Here is a 16,925-nt window from a genome sequence, read left to right on the forward strand (position 1 = left end):
ACCACCTAACACGAACCATTAATACTCCTGTTATTGCAGGTGAGATGATACCTTTACATGAAAGAATGGGATTCTTTTGGCTCCTAAATCATCGATTTTCACAGATTCAAATGCAAGCATCCTACTGATAATGTGCTAGCTAAAAAAAAGGTTCTGAAGTTAGTATTTCATGCAGTATTTAGTAACTAGAGCATCCAACTGTTCTACTACAAAAAGGAGCCTTACAGAAATTATTCCACAATAAGAGACACTAAACCTTGGAAAAGCACTTAGATTGGGGAGGTCAGTTTCTGAGAACAGCAGTAAGAAATGGAAACATCTGAGCTTCTGTTTAAGGACTTTAACATTTGCCTACATAATTTCATTAACACTACCCGGGATACGTAACAAATGACATATCAGTCAATTAAGCCACATTAAGCAAGGGCATTAGAATTCTTACTCAGAAATAACAGAATAAAGTCCTCAAAGAAGAGAAAAAGATTGCTAAGGAAAACTTTGTCATTCTTACATGATGAAAGACAGACAGAAGCAGGCCAGTCATTTCCTCCTTCTTTAATATTTTAACTTAGAATTTAAAAAAACAAACGCAGAGCATTTTTACTGTACATTCACATTTCTCCTCTCCCCAGTGCTCTGGTTTTTCTTCCAGGAGGTTCAGAGCCCATTTGCCATCAGGTGGGAAGCTGATTTTCTTTTCATGTTTACATCCGAGTGGTAACATCAGGATGGACATCTCTTTGATTTTCAAAGTCTGTACCTCGCAGCAGAAAAATAAGCAGCTCTTGTGAGGTCCTGGGAAATGTTTTAAAGTCTAAGACAGACCAGTGAACCCACTGATGGAACATGATTAAGAGCAGAATTTTAACACTCTTTATGAGGGTGTTTTAAGGGAAAGATTTATCACATCAATTGTTTAATCTAAAGCAATTATTTTAATGTTTTAAATATATGCTTTAAAATTCAGTGTTAACAAACCCAGATAACACACAACGATGTTTCAGCCAGGTTCTTTGTTCTGTCCCTCTGCTGCTCAGACATTTTAGCAAGTCTGAACCCTATGACAGTTATCGATGTATTTATCTGAAACAGCGTCCATCATATTAAAGGTGACACTTCCAAGTCTTTTTGTTTTGCTCAACATTTCAATCTTGTACACTGACAAGCCAGTAAAACTTTGGCCAACCAAGTATCCAGGATAATTCCTTCTCCCAGGAAATAATTGTTAAATACTTGCTTCTCATCTTGACATTTTTATTTTCAGATGACAGTGAGAAGAATCTTAAGCCCTGAAACGTAAACTGCTCTTTGGCTTCTACAATTCCCTGTTCTTAGATTCTCATCTCACCCTTGCTACACAAGATAAGAGCACTGGTTGTTTCTATTTAAAAGAGTTTTTAATCAATTTGAAGACTTACAAGTTCTACATCACCTTTAAGCATAAATAGTGTCTATTTAAAAAATACGATTCACTACCATCCACCTGCAGATTCTTGCGCAGACATCTACAGATTCTAGCAAAGGTCACTTGTATTTCCAGGAACTATCACGCCTTTTTTCCTGAAAGAGACAGAAAATAACCCATAACCAACTGATTATATCAAGGCACGAAATTAAGAACCGTTTCTTAAAAAAATCATTCTTCAGTAAATTTTAATTTCTTCTAGTGTTGTGAATCATTCCTAGGAGATTGCTACAGATTGCTTTAAATTATCACCGGTGCATCGCATTTCCATTTGCCAGTCTCATTGTGTAACCGCTCTTGGTTTTACCATCGGCATGTGCACAGCTCTGAAGGGAAACCGTATGACACAAAAATCACACTGATCCAGTTCTTCAGATCGGGTGTAAGGAGAGCAGTATGGAGTCATCTGGAGCTGTTCCTGTGGCCTTACCTGTCACTGGGATGAAGAGGACGACTGTGAAACGGTCCCTCCCACCACAATACTGTTTTTGTCCGTCAGGGTTTTAAGCACAGTCGTGGCTGGCGACTGGAGAATTTTACGTGAAAGCCTCATTCTACCGTCCGTCGGATCACGTCCAAAGTATTTAACCTGTAAAGACAACAAACCACTTTAAGACTGAGCAACTTCAAGAGCGGGAAATAGTATTTTCTGTGAAAGGTGGTGGCTTTTTTTTGGTCCAATTTGATGCTAGAAAAGCCACCCACACCATTTGGCCTATATTGCTCCATCAAATTAATGCGGTGCCTAGATAGCAAGAGTATGACACCAAATAAAATGAATTTGAAATGATCAGGCCTCTAACCAGCAGAGAAAGGGAACCCAATATGGCAAAATATTTTCTTCATAAACACAAAAAATCCACGCAAATTCTAGAGTATGAACAGCAGTTTATCAGCATTTTAAAGTGAAGAAGATAATTACCTGAATTTCTTGTCCAACTTCTAATCCCAGGGCACTAGGGTGTTTAATCTAGAACACAGGGTTTTTCAGAGGAAAAAATCATTTCAGTGTGATTAACTTTGCAAGGTTAGTTATAAAAGTTCCTTCTTTGAGGGACTGGTCATGCTACACTTTACACAATCATCGTGGCTCAACACCACGAGACGAACAACAGGTTCTAAACGTTCCAGGAAAAGGGATTGCAGATCTAAACAACTTGGGATGTGTATAAAAGCAGCAACAGTGGGACAGTAGAAGGCAGAGTTAGTTTGTATCATAAAGTACGGGGCAAGCAGAGGTTAAACAAAAAGGTGCTGCTAATCTAAAATAAATTAAAACCAAATAGTGTCTAGTTGATACTTGTTTAAGCGTGTATTACCTTTCTTTGATCAAGCTGTGAATTATGAAGTAACACCGGTGTCATGTTTGGATACAATTTTACCATCACTCCAGAATCTCTGCACAGAAAACAGCGCGGTTATTTCAAAGTACACAGATAGATGTCCGGAGGTATTTTACTTTGCATATTGACCTCAAAACAAACTTAGGAAACTTTTCATATCAATAATAACATGTCCAGTCATTTTTCCTTAATTGAAAATGGATGAAAATCACTTATTTCAGGACAGTATATATCCAGAAAGTGCGTGTAATTTCAATCCAATATTTGTCCTGCAAAAAAGTAAAAAGCAAATTCCCACCATCTCTCTCAGATACAAAGATGAAAAAAGGCCTAAAGTTTCACAACAGTCTTATTAAGAAATAGAATAATATTTTCAACAGAAAATATCAGGAATGACGCAGGTGCCAATGTCACCAGCGTAAGCGGTTATTTTACGTCATATTCAGGCACCAGGAATACAGCTCTGTAAAACTAATTTCTACTTCAACTCAGAGCACTTTTCATACCTTATTTCAGTTATCGTGGCTGTATAAACTGCACCAAATTCCAAATTAACTTCCTGCTGTAGGGGGCGAAAAAGAAAACAGTAAGACAGAGTCACAGAACGCAAACTGCAACAGCAAACGACAGAAGTCTGTCCTCACATCATCTTTGCAGATTTCACCAATAAATTCTCTTGCTTCATGCATCGCAGCGGGCGTGGGGGCAAACACGGAATACGTCTCCTCATCCAGCTGACTTACAGTTACACCTTGGAAACAGAATTTAAGGAGAGGATTTCGGTGATCATTGTGACTGTTGCAGCAAGCAGACAATTTGCATTCTGTAAATACTTGCACAGAGTATCAACTGCCCTATTTAGGAAATGGTAGTGAAAAAGTTATCAACTTTGAATATGGCACTTAAGGCCAGGCAGGACAAACTACTGTGTAAACAAAGAAAATTCATTTCTTCCAAGAAAAGTAGCGAGGTCAGGAAACTGTGGTCACGCTACTCACCACCAGTTTAAGCCCCAGTACAGATCACTCCTACAATGGGACAGTGAGTTGGATTTCCAGCATATGCCAGCGTGAGCACTGTAGGGAAAAGCTCATTGTTCCCTCTTCACCACAGAAAAAAAAGCACTTTAGTTTAGAAGAGCAGCTGCATAGATTTGATCTGCACTTCAGCATATTCATGATCAGACTTGCTTGACTTGACGTGATCATTCAAGGCAATCTGCAATACTGTCCCTAGATGAACTTTTAATTGCCCTGAAAAACACCATCTTGTGTGCACCAAACTTGTGGGAATTCCTGCTGCAAGCAAAACCACGAGCACTTGGACAGTGAGCCCCACTGAGTTCTTCAAAACACACATCTTTCCAAGAAGTAGTGGACTCTGTTTGTACTGAGCTTTGGAACAATTAAACCAGCCTTAAAACAAACGCAAATACTGATTTGCAGTGTGCAGCATAAAGCGCAAATTAAAAAGGACCCTTTTCTCTCCATAGTTCTTCCTGTCTACTTATGAGGCGGTTGCTGCTGAAGCACAGGTGTCAGGTTTATGGAGCTGATCAATTTGGGAAGTTCAAGTTTAGCTACTTACAGGGCCATAAAGACAGCAACAAGATTCAGCAACATCTGTGCTGGTAATGCCTGTGCTACCAAGATCCACTCATTAAAACCTCACAGTAGTAATTTTCCTACAGAGAAGTTAATAACATATCAGCATAAATTATCACAGGAAGCAAGAATGTCTTACCCGTCTGTGCTTGAAGTTTTTTCATGTTATAGCCCCCAGGACCAACGAACCTTAACCTTTTTGATAATGGAACGTGGATAGTTTCTGAAAGAACATTTAAACATACTTTGAAATGCTAAGTATAATAACCTTGAAAGCCATCCAAAAAAAATAAATCACATTAATTTAGGTTTTAATCTTCTATAGCTACTTATATTATTTGCTGAACACTGATGTGATTACATTTAAGTACTAAAATAAAGGAAAATACAAATACTTTAAGAGTTTCACGCAACTTCAGTTTCATTCTGTTTTCTGGTGTACAGTGAAGTATTACACTGCTGCCACACAGCAACAAAAAAACCCAAAACACCTCATCTCAGAAAACCCAAAGGAAAAATAACCCATGGGGCAGGTGCAGAAACATATACCCAGCATTCATTTAAAAAAAACCTGTTTTCAGTAGCAGCTTACTGTTAAAAAGATAATTACAAAGATAATGATAGAAGATATACATTCTTATCAACAAAGAACTAACATTACCTACAACTGGTCCACTTTCTTTTCTGTTAGGTCTGGGTTTTGCCAGCGTTTGGTTCATAATTTGTAAAATCTCCCTCTTTGCAGCTGTAGAGGTTGGCAGGGGGACAAGAAGGAAGGAAAAATAGAGATTTGTGTAAGATTAAAACAAATTTTGCACTTTTTGTTATAAAGTAGGTAAACATTTGTTCATAAAATCTGCCTCCTGCCTAACTCGAGAATTTCTTGTGGTAACTGAAAGGTCATGTAATAGGACATTTGGCATCAGTTCAAATCCATTTGGGTGTTTTGGTACCACGCTCCATACTTACCAACAACAGACGCGTCTTCCCTCTCCCAACTTCCACCAATTTTATTGCATTTTTGCAAAACAAGTTACCCATTGTACTAAACTCTTGACTGTTAGTATCACACAGTTTTTGTTCTAATACAAAGTAACCTCCAGGAGCAGCAGACACCTTCACTACGTATAATAACAGGAAACTCAGGTGTGCTGGGAAGGGCCTGGCTTTTTGGAGGTTGAATGCTCTCCTCTCACACAAAGAGCTGCTTATTTTGCATCAAGTGCCTGTATTGAAGTATAACAGACAAAACACGCAAACCAGAGCAGTTTTTTGAATACAGCAGCTTTTTCTTTCCAAAACGAGAACAAAAAGTATATAAAAAATCATTATTTAGCTTCATAAAACTTACAATTTAATACAATGGGTGCAAACACAATGATGGCCCTACCTGTGGCTTGCTGAATAGCTTCCATTACAATTTTTATTGGTATTCCTGGCAGTTTCAGATCAACCTAATCCAAAAAGAGTTAAATTACATCAATATGGAAGGAAAACTTTTTTAGATACATTCTCAGAGCTCCATTTCAGGGAGATTTGATGTTACAATACCTGCAAGGCAGTGATTCCTTTATTAGTACCTGCCATCTTGAAATCCATGTCACCATAGTAATCTTCAATTCCCTACCAGCACAGGTAGAAAGAAAGAAAATTGGAGTAACTTCATCCCAGTGTCAAGTCTCATTAAAGTACATTCTATGTTTCAATAAGCAACAAAGAACTTCTGCAGCCTTGGAATTACTTCCAAGACTCACATGGTTTTCTTCAACCTTATTTTGCTGTTCAGGATTAACATTGTTCCTCTCCCTCCTTATAAATTAAGAGCTTTCATGGGTTAGTTTCTGAACAGCAGATCTACAGCTAAATCCTCACTCTCTATCCAATATATTGTATTTTTCAGTAAATTAAAGTATTAAAGAATTATTAATCTCTTTCTCCCAAGAGAAAAGACAAAATTAATTGGAAAGAGAATGCTTATCAGAGCTTAAAAGAAATAACCAGGTAATTTAAAAAAAGATACATGACCAGACATTTCATAGAGATTTTTTGAAATAAGGGAGGAGTTTGAGACACAGAACAGAGGAGATAAAACTATTCAATACTTCCAGTCGCTTATGTTGCAGAATTAACTGAGCAAAACGCCACAAAAGAAGGCCATAGAGGGTGTTTTACAGAATTAAGCAAAAATGAACCCAACAATGCTAGAAATGCTCACCAGGATGTCTGTCAGCAAACGATAGTCCTCAATATCTCCTTTTTCCAGATCACATTTGGTAATGAGCCCTATTGCGACACCTGCCACTGCACTTGACACTGGAACTCCTAAATAGTAAATAAAAACATATTTTTATAACCTTTGATCATTTCCAAATCCTATAAAACATTATTATATGTAGTTTATCCATATTTTGTACCTGCATCCATTAATGCCAGACTTCCACCACATGCAGAAGCCATTGAAGAGGACCCTACGGTTAGAATACAGGGGAAAAAGAGTATTAAACATTGGTCAGAAGTATTGGAAACAAAAGTTGCTAGTGATACTCCTCAATGACAGTTTGAAACTTAACTTAGTATCAAGATTAAAAAGGTTAAAAATGAAATCTACTACCTAAAATGTCTACAACTCAACTTTTTCAAACTCAAGCTTTTTTACAAACCAAATTTAGTCTCTAGCATGAGGGTAAAAAGAAGAAAATCACAATACCATTTGACTCTAAGACTTCAGAAGTAACTCGTATTGTGAAGGGGAAATCCTTGGGAATAACTGGTTTCAAAGCTCTTTCTGCCAGTGCACCTGTTTAAAACAAATAAAAATCAAGTGATCCATAAATAAAAACAATCAGACAAGAAATATTAAAACTTACAGCATGGGAATTCTCTAGTCTGAGCTTACCATGTCCAAGCTCTCTTCTGTTCATACCAGTAACTTTGCCAATCTCATTAGTTGCATAAGGAGGAAACTATGAAGTAAAAAAATGCGTATACAGAAAATTAACTAGTGGCGTTTTTCCCCCATTTTAAAACATACACTTAGAAAAAAATTCTTTGAAGTTTTGGTGCATCTCAAGGCAAAACCAAATAATTTAAAAAAACACCACATGACTTGTATCAGTGACTCAGTTTGCAAACCAGCACCAGTTCACGTAATGTTTAGTAAATGTTTTACTCCCACAGAACAAAAGAGAATAAAGCAGTTGCAAGGTAGCTGAAAAAATACACACCAAGCTTACTTCAATTAAACTTGTCAAACAACATATCAGAAATCTTGTTTCTGTCACACAGATAACAGGACAAGATAAGCCTGTTGGCTCTAGGAAATACTTTGGGCCAGTTCCAAATGCTGAGAGAGATCCAAGATGTAAAAGCACTTATTTACTATTGGTGTGGTGCTTCAGCTGAACATATTAATAGAGTTTACTAAAAACAACAGAGCAGGTTAATCCTGCTTTCAGTAATAATCCATTCTTAAGGAGCAAGCCTAATGTTAAGATACTAAAAATGCTGTATAAAATGGCAATTTACAAATTATCTTGTGCTTTTTAGGAAACCAGCTCTTTGTTCATAAATTATGGTATAAATTCATATATTAGAATTAATACGTTTAGCAAATCTAGAGATAATTTATATCCTTAGAAGTGACCAGTTTCACCTTTAAACGTAGGGCATGAAGCCCTTCTGTGAATCATGCAGAAAGCTGTGACACAGTAAAACTCACCTCATAATGCAGCATGAAGTTTTTATCTTTTATTCCGCTGTTAAATAAAAACAGGACCATGTCAAAAAAGAGCAACCAAGCAAGTCTTACATACAATAGCTGGAGAAAAACACACACAATTATCTGCCTTTGTTTTTTCTTCCCATTTGAACCAAACTTGACACACAGAACAACACTTCATGGGCTACATGCATCCAACCTATCAACAAAACTTCAAAACTTGGGAGAAATAGACTAAACAAGTAGAATACACATTAAGTTCAAACTGTGATGATACATACTCGGAACAAAGACAGAACCAACTTTAATCAATTGTTTTATTTGAAGAGACTTGATATATGGTCATGGTTTTACAGATTCAAGAGCAATTCTCTGTTTTCTTTCTCTTGAAACCAGATTGGATATTACTTGTAACACTCTCCAATTTCAAATGTGTGTCTACGTCACCTTAACAAAAAACAACTGTCAAGGTGTTCTGAAAACAGGTCACTGTGATTTTACACATTTTTCAGTCCTAATGAATATATATATATATATATATACATGTTGAAGTTCAAGGAACTTTTATCACATGTGCTTAACTGTTTACCCTCTTCTTACCACTAACACCAAAAGATACACATACCTCACTGCTGTTGAGATAAGATCTGATTTTACACTTGACTCTATAGAGTCAAATGTAACTGTACAGAGAACCTGAAATAAAAAGACAGAGGGTAAATAAACTGCTCTTAAACACTTCCATCGCTCACAACTTTTACTGTTTATGAGGAATTAAAAAGAATTATTTCGGCAACAAACACGATGCCATCACCTGTCACTTCTGCAAACTTTTTTCTTTTCCCTTCCTTGCACAAACGTACTCATAATCTGTACAGATCATACGATCCTACAAGCAATCACACTTAAAAATCCTAATTTAATGCTTCGCAACCTGGTAAGAGCCTAGAACAGTTTGTTCACTGAGAAACCAAACTACTTCATTTGAGAGCCAGATGCAGCCAGTGATATTTTCAGTAGGATAAGAGGGGACAACACCAAGAAGTAAATCACTGTTTGCAACTACTCATGCACCCTGTAGTAAGTCAGATCAACGGCTGACAGCCATAAAAATACAGAAGACCAAATCTTGAGTACAATCTTAATTCAATTCACTCAACATCTGACGCTTTTGGCAAAGAAGATGGAAAAAAGCCCCTCATTAACGTAACTTTTTTGTAAAATTTCCCTATTTAGTGCAGGATACATACGAGGTTCCTTTTAAAACATTTCTCGTGACATGCGCAATTTAGCACTGCCTGACATACCAGTGACTTATTAACTGAGTCACCCATTTTGCTAAAAATCAACAGGATTATAATCTACATAAAAAGCGTTTGTTTCAACAAGTATCTTTAACATAAAAGTTTACACAGAGGAATGAAAAATATATGATTTTGGACTTACCCTATTAACAAGCAATTTTACTTTAAAAGCCATCCTGAACGGGAAAGCTTTCTTCCCAAACCACCTTCCGCCCACAATAAAACCCAACCAACTGAAAATGTCCCAAATTGGCCAACCTGAACTGAACAAGGAGAGTCCTTACAGCTTCTACATTCGGTTACTTGACATTAATCAGAAAGTCTGGAGGCACAATAATGCTTAAGTGATGACTTCTGGGCACATATGCTTAGAAGGTTATCCTAACATCTGTACTGGTCATGCAGCAAGGAGTCAAGCCTTGTCTACTGTCTTAATGGATATATTTAATTAAATCTAAACTGTCTTCTGGTTATTACTATTTGAATGTGGAAAAAAGGGAAATGTTGCATTTAAATGACAGATACAAATCTTTCCACTTTTGATAAATTAATTTCCAATTTCTGGTGTTTAAAGATACTACCTGTGTTTGACCTCTCTGAAATAAGGCTGATCCATGGAGCATTTTAAACAAGTCCACTTCACATTTGATATCTCTGAGGGAAGTCAAATCTCTCCCGTCACACCTAAAGTTACAAGCACAAATTATGAGATCAATGGAACTTTATCTTGAACAAAAATTTGACATTCAGTAGGAGTTTAATATACTTACCTTTTATATTCATTCAGAACAAGATTTCTAAAAATCTCTTTTGAAACCACATTGAAAGATTCCATGATTTCATAAGGCTCAGCCTCTGGAAATTTTTCTGGGTATAAAATAAAGACATTGCGTCACAAGTTGGGAAAATCAATTTTAACGAACTTTTACTACAGTAACTCAGCCAACAAGGAGCATGCTGTAACTTTAAGTAGTGTTAGCTCCATTTAAGCATTCTCTAAATATTAAGAAAGCAGAAAATAATACCTTTCAGCTGTTCTTCTGTTTCAAGCCTTATTTTGTTAATGGCTTCATCTCTAGAAATCTAGAACACAGGATTTGCAACCAGTTAACTCTACAGGACAGAATAACAAAAGAGGTTTGCATTGTTGCGTTTTTGTTTGGTTTAAAATTCTGCAGAACTCAAGGAATGAGGAAGAGGATTGTCACACCAATTCGAAGATCAATAATCACAGAATACCACGTTGGTATTCTTCCATGGGGAGATTATTCCAATGGTTGATTGTTCTCATCATGAAAAATTTCCCTCATGTCCAGTCAGAATCTGCCCAGGAGTAACATGTACCCACTACATCTTATCTTCTCCATGGGACTCCTTGTAATAAGGGAGTCTCCATCTCCATGCACTGCAAACAAATATTCTGGTAGATAAGAACTTACAGAACAATTTATTGTTACTATTGCAAATATATGCAGAGGAGAAGAGTTTTTATTAACACTACCTTAAAGAACTAGATCTTACTAGATTTTCATTAGGATATTAAAAACAAGTATATTGCATTTGAATTACTTACTTTATCATGGCTAGAATCCGTGAAGACTGCATAGATCTTGTTAAAAGCAAGTCTTTCGGAAGAAAAAAAAGAAGAATTTTTGAAAACACAGCTTAAAAACCAGTTACATCAGTAGTTTCTTTTGAGGACTAAAAGTTTGTTTTCGTTAGCAGCATGCAAGCACTAGACTGGTATTTATAAAAATGGCTGGATCCAGCTCTCCTTCCTGCCACCTCTCTGAAATGAGTTCTTGCTTCCACAGCAAGGCCCATCAGGAACAACATCCTGATTCCCCTCATCACGATCCCACGAGAACAGCACAGGAATTTAAAACACTTTCACTGGGTTTTCAGGGGATTTGCTTTGCCCTGTCCTTCTTCCTAAGCATAAAACAAGAAAGCTGAAGGCCACATTCATAAGTTCCTATGGAAAACGCAGAAAGCAATTTTGAACATTCAAAACATGCTATTTTGTTAAACAAACCCCCCAAACTATCTGATCAGAGGTCATCAAATTAAATAGTCATTAAACAGGCATTTTGAGTCACTTGACAGAATTTAGATCAAAATTTTTCATTTTGAACTTACTTCTTTGCACATTCCACAATCTCTTCGGGAGCAACAAATAACTTCTGGACAGTTCTCTTGACAACACCCTGTTCTTTCACTAATTGTTGAATTCCCTGGATGATTTGCTGGGTGTGCTTCACCCCCACTTTGATGGCATGACAGAAGTCTTGTTGCAATATGTTCTCGGCAGTTGCTTCCAACATAACTATCAATTGAAAGTAAAAAATTCAGTAAATTACTATTTTATTGCTCAATAGCAATCTAACTCAACTGAGGAAATGGAGATCAACATTAAACTACTTAAATATCATGGATTTTAGTTTACCTAACCTATTACTGTTGTACATTCCTACTATTGTGTAAAAATACAAGTTCCAAAGATTAGGAAAATACCTGGAAAGAGGCACCTACACGATTTTCAATGACTCAACATATTAGTAACTAACCTACTTACCAACTTGACTTTGTGGAGCTCCAGCAACAACTAAATTTAAAGCACTAGAAGACATCTGTTTTCGAGTGGGATTGATAACAGTTTCTCCATCAACCAATCCTACCCTTACTGCACCTACATGGAAAATCCAGAAAACTCTTATTATTACAAGATAGTTCTTTAAAATGTCATTTAACTTTGAAAAGTATACAATTAAAATCAATAATTAAAGACATAGATTAATTTCACGATATTAGCCTGTTAGCTATATATTAAGAACAAATCTGTGAGGCAAATTTATCTATTAGTGCATTTCTTTTGCATAGTATTACTGGGCAGGGTGTATAATGCCAAGTAGCATTATACAGAAGACCATAAAAGTCTATTGGGTTTTTTTCTAGTTATTTGAGCATGTTTTCTAGAAAAAAGGCAGGTGAAAGGAAAATACAGCTAAATATTTGTTTTGGCTAGATCATTCCCCAAAAATACAATTAAATAAAGCTCTTCTTGAGTTCCTGGAGAAAAAGTATTCTTATCTAGCTATTTTCCAACCAGCGCTTTTCAAGACTAAGTGTCTTTAAGGAAAAAAATTAAGTTATTGGTCTCTATGCTAAACTATTTCTGGATTATAAATCCTTCCAGAAGTATATTCCATCCAGGAAAAATAACCCTGATAAGTGCAATAATCCTATCCATTGTCAAATTATTTCCAATACTTGAAACAGAAGGTAGCATGCTTTAGATTCAGATTCTTGTTAAAAAGAAAGTCTGAACTGTGGTCTGAGTTTTCCATTATGTTCAAATCATCCATCGTTTCAAAATATTTACTTACCAACAGGACCATTCCATGGGATATCAGACAATGCAAGTGCTGCAGAAGCTAGAATGAAGAGATTAAGAATCTGTATCAGAAAAAATGTATCACACGAAATCACACACAAGCAATAATTTTTAAGAGTCCTCTCACCTCCATTAATCGCCAGGACATCAGGATCATTGACACCATCTACTGCTAAAAGATTACAAAGGATCTGGCATAAGATAAAAGACAATGAATCATTTTGACCTATACATTTTTATTAGCTGTCAATACAAAGCTAAGGACAATAAAACAAAACATTCCCCATATTTATACAAACCTATACTGTAAATGAAAAGTTTGTTCAGATATTTGAACTAGAAGACTCGCAAAAAACCCCACTAATATATAATATCATATAACATATGCCAGTAGCCTTTCTTTCCTCCACTGTACAGATGATATTTAAATTTTGTTCCTGTATCTCTACAACAAAATTTGGAAACCAGCATTTAATAAAAATAATTTAAGATGAGGAGACAACAACTACAAAGCAGCGTTACACAATTAGACTGTTTTTCAAAGTGTAAAATCTTCCTGGATGCTAATGACAATTGCTTGTCTTAAAACAGTGCTGATATCCTGTCAAACTTTCATTGGACATACCCAAGTTTGCCATTCTGAAGGTATCTATAGTTAAGAACAGTGAGCGTGACCTACCTGTGTATCATAAAAGTAGCCTGCTGGAAAGAGCGGTCTGATTGACCGATCTGCAAAAGAAATAGTCAAACTCTAAGATATATTTGGGTTTCAGTGATTAGTATTCAATTTATCTTGTAATAACCTCACAAGCAACTGCCAAAATGGTTGAAACAAAAGACCCAAACAAACACAAACAAAGAGAAAAGGCAGAGAACCCAGAAGGATATTTAGCATGACATGTAATCAACTCTAGAATTTCCTAATTCTTTTTGTTGCTGTCCTAAAATGCTGATGTATCTTACATCAGTTTTATATAAATGTTGAATTTCAAAGTATTATCCTATTCATGAATGGAGATAGCCACAACAAAGATGACCTTTCAAGCAGCATCAAGAGGGAGAGAAGGAGCGTATACCAATCAGCACGGCTGCCTCCTTGTATTTCAGAGTTTAGCCCAGTTCTGTGTGCAACTGCAGAGCTAACATCTCTGCAGTTAGGATGAGATCTTAATACTAACAAAAGTGACAAGATTTCTCAAGATCCAGTCTTACATATTAAGGACTACGCACACAGCCCCAGCTGATACATAATTTTAAAAATCAGTACTGATACACAAAAAATTACAAGTTTGTTTTCTTCTGACATTACTGCAGAAACAATCAACACTGCAAATAGCAATATAAACTACTGTCTTTTCATTCAGGGGGATAGTAAAAAACACATTGTAAATAAAATGCTTCGGCCTACCTATTACTCTGCTTGTAAGAATTTCTTTATCAGTGGCACCAAGCTCTCTTCTTAGATAGTTTGTAGGAATTCTTCCTGCTGCAGCCGCTTTCTGACGATAATCAACCTTTTAAAAACACACAGGGATTCCTAAGTACAATAATTACTTATTTCAGAGCCACAGAATCACTCAGGTTAAAAGAAACACCTCAGTGCTCTATTATCCAGTCCCTCACTCAGAGGGGGATCATCCAGCTACACTTGGATGTTCTGGTAGACAAAGTACACAAGGCTTTTGTGGAAAGGTTTGCCAAAGTCAAGGTAGAGAACATCCAGTGCTCCTCCCTCACCCATTTTATCATTGACCTACTGTAAGTCCAGGGTCAGTAGAGTCTGATATTTACATTCCTCACTCCCCCCAGCATTTTGACCTCCAGTATTTAACGATTCCTACTGCTACAGTGATCACTGATTACCACAAAACTAATGTTGACGCTAGTACTTACCACTAATGGCATAAACTGAGATGCAGAAGGCTTAGTCTTACTGACTGCTGTGACCATGACTGCCGTGTCACCTAGCTGGGTTAGAAAAAAAATATTGAAATTACCTGGAACCAAAAGATTTTCTGAAGTCCTAAAGTTATTCACCAACTAAAACTCCAGCATATTCTTTGCAGAAAACAACCATGTAAATCCATGCTTCAGACCTTTATTTTTCGCTTTTAAAACAAAATGTTTTTCCTATAAAACACAGTTGTACATCCATTAGAAATAAAACTGCCACATGAGGCTGTTTCCTTTTAATAGGCTCTGATGTCCTAACAATGACTTCAGATCCAGAAATTTCAAAGTTGCATAAATTTTAACTTTTTTTTTCCTTACCTGAACAACAGCAGATCCATCAGCAAACTTAGCAAGCTTTCCAGAAGACAGGTCCATCTTTCTATTAGAGAGAAATAATCTATTACTCATGGCAAACCCCAATTTTCAGTAACTTCTGCACTTCACCTACAGCACCAACTGTACAGAATGTAGGCTACACTTCATATCAGAGACAAAAATCTTCATTAGATATGGAAACTGAAACTCTTTGACGAAAAGCGACCAAATCCCCTTAACTTTAATGTGCTTTTGCCTCAGTTGTCCTGCTTCTTTCACCTTAAAGCAAAGACTTGCAGCCATATCAGATGTCACCTAAAGTGACACCTCAGGCTTAGAGGTAAAATGCTTTGCTCACACTGGAGGACGAATCACTCCCTGGTTCAAGTTGTGTTGTAGAATCCTTCCTCTAGAAAGGGCAAGGACACTCCTGCTGTACCCTCACACAACAAAACACCTTTTCCCATCACAGCTACTGAATATTCAAATAATCACAGAATCAATTGGGTTGGAAGAGACCCTCAATATGACAGAGTCCAACCATAACCCACTCCTGGCACTGCCCCATGTCCTGAGAACCTCATGTCCGTCTGTCCAACCCCTCCAGGGATGGTGACTCCAGCATTGCACTGGGCAGCCTGTTCCAATGCCCCACAGCCCTTTGGGGAAGAAAATGTTCCCCACATCCAACCTCAACCTCCCCTGGCACAACTTGAGGCCGTTTCCTCTGCTCCTGGTGCTTGTTCCTTGGGAGCAGAGCCCGAACCCCCTGGCTCCGACCTCCTTTCAGGCAGTTCAGAGATCAGAAGGTCTCCCCTCAGCTCCTGTTCTTCAGGTTGAACTCCCCAGGTCCCTCAGTCGCTCCCATCACACTTGTGCTCCAGCCCCTTCTCTTCCATTCAGGAAAGGGAAGGAAACAAACACACCCGCTCCGCACCCGCCGTGACTGAGGAACAATTTCTCCTCACGTTCGTTTAACCCCCACCCCGGACAGCCCTCCCGGGGCCGTGGAGACCCCCTACCCAGAGCCGGTACCGAGAGCCACCCCTCAGCCCAGCCTGAGGCAGCAGGGAGCACCCGGAACGCCGTCCCATCCCTCAGAGCCGCTCACCTGCCCCCCACCTCCACCGTCACCGCCCGGGAGGGCCCGGGCTTGGCCGCAGCGCCGCGGGCGGGCACCAGCCGCAGGACGCACCCGCCCGGCAGCCGCAGCCGCCGCCATCGCGCCGCGGCCCCGCCGCCCACGGCCAAACGGCCGCCAACGGCCCAACCGCCCAGCGCAGCGCGACCACAGCTCCCGGCGGCCGCCATCGCGCCGGCGGGCGGGAAAGGGCGACTCCCACCGTAACCGCCACCCGATTGGCTCTCGGCAGCGTTGGGGGGCGGGCCGCCGCGCAGTAAGCTCGAAGGGGATTGGCTCGCGCGCCAGCGTGTTGGTTTCGATTCCCCGCGCGAGCGCCTCCGCGCGCCCCCTGCTGGAGTCCCGCCGGCTACGCCGACTGAGGAGGGACAGGCGGCGGCCAGCGGGGCCTTGCTGGGAAATCTGAGGTAAAAAGTGACAAAAAAAGCTCCGTGGCGGCCCCTGGATGGCTTGGGAGGCAGCTCAGACTTAAATTTTGAGCTCACCAACCTAAGCAGCGCCCCAGACTGAGGGAGAGGGCACCAACACCAGAGCTGCTGGTGCCCTCCCGCCATTGACGCCTCAGGAGACCTTGTGGCGCCTCAGGAGACCTTGTGGCACCTTCGTGCCTGCGAAGCCTCGTTCAGCTGCCCCAGGCCCGGCAACCACTACCTTTGGCTCTGTGTTGTTGCTGACTGACAGCAGGTGC

General features: G+C 38.8%; 1 protein-coding gene and 1 long non-coding RNA gene across 3 annotated transcripts in view; one reads left to right on the forward strand and one right to left on the reverse strand.

Moving 5' to 3' along the window:
* Positions 1-540: 540 nt before the first annotated feature.
* On the reverse strand, positions 541-16,416 carry PNPT1 (polyribonucleotide nucleotidyltransferase 1). Its single transcript, XM_065834694.2, has 29 exons — positions 16,208-16,416; positions 15,100-15,160; positions 14,722-14,796; positions 14,237-14,342; positions 13,508-13,557; positions 12,956-13,019; positions 12,821-12,868; positions 12,010-12,123; positions 11,574-11,760; positions 11,008-11,059; positions 10,460-10,517; positions 10,205-10,301; positions 10,016-10,118; positions 8,756-8,826; positions 8,131-8,167; positions 7,309-7,375; positions 7,120-7,209; positions 6,827-6,880; positions 6,628-6,734; positions 5,964-6,035; positions 5,803-5,866; positions 5,074-5,157; positions 4,552-4,635; positions 3,453-3,559; positions 3,315-3,370; positions 2,785-2,863; positions 2,388-2,435; positions 1,896-2,054; positions 541-1,560 (listed from the first exon to the last, which is right to left on the reverse strand). The coding sequence occupies exons 1-28, from the start codon at positions 16,405-16,407 to the stop codon at positions 1,899-1,901; spliced, it is 2,391 nt and encodes a 796-aa protein (XP_065690766.2). The 5' UTR covers positions 16,408-16,416; the 3' UTR covers positions 541-1,560; positions 1,896-1,898.
* A 155-nt stretch (positions 16,417-16,571) lies between these two features.
* LOC136100178 (uncharacterized) overlaps positions 16,572-16,925 on the forward strand; it is a 62,395-nt gene continuing 62,041 nt past the window's right edge. For both annotated transcript variants that reach the window (XR_011738050.1, XR_010651158.2), the window contains exon 1: positions 16,572-16,644. This is a non-coding gene — a long non-coding RNA (uncharacterized lncRNA). The remainder of the gene's footprint in view (positions 16,645-16,925) is intronic.

Source organism: Patagioenas fasciata, chromosome 3 (genome assembly GCF_037038585.1).
Source record: "Patagioenas fasciata isolate bPatFas1 chromosome 3, bPatFas1.hap1, whole genome shotgun sequence".
Classification (NCBI taxonomy): domain Eukaryota; kingdom Metazoa; phylum Chordata; class Aves; order Columbiformes; family Columbidae; genus Patagioenas; species Patagioenas fasciata.

Coding starts and splice junctions, on each gene's coding strand:
- PNPT1 (XM_065834694.2), bottom strand. CDS start 16,407: ATGGCGGCCGCCGGGAGCTGTGGTCGCGCTGCGCTGGGCGGTTGGGCC. Junction 10,119..10,204: donor GTTCTGAATGAATATAAAAG/GTAAGTATATTA, acceptor TTGTAACTTTAG/GTGTGACGGGAGAGATTTGA. Junction 4,636..5,073: donor AGAAAGTGGACCAGTTGTAG/GTAATGTTAGTT, acceptor ATGTTCTTTCAG/AAACTATCCACGTTCCATTA.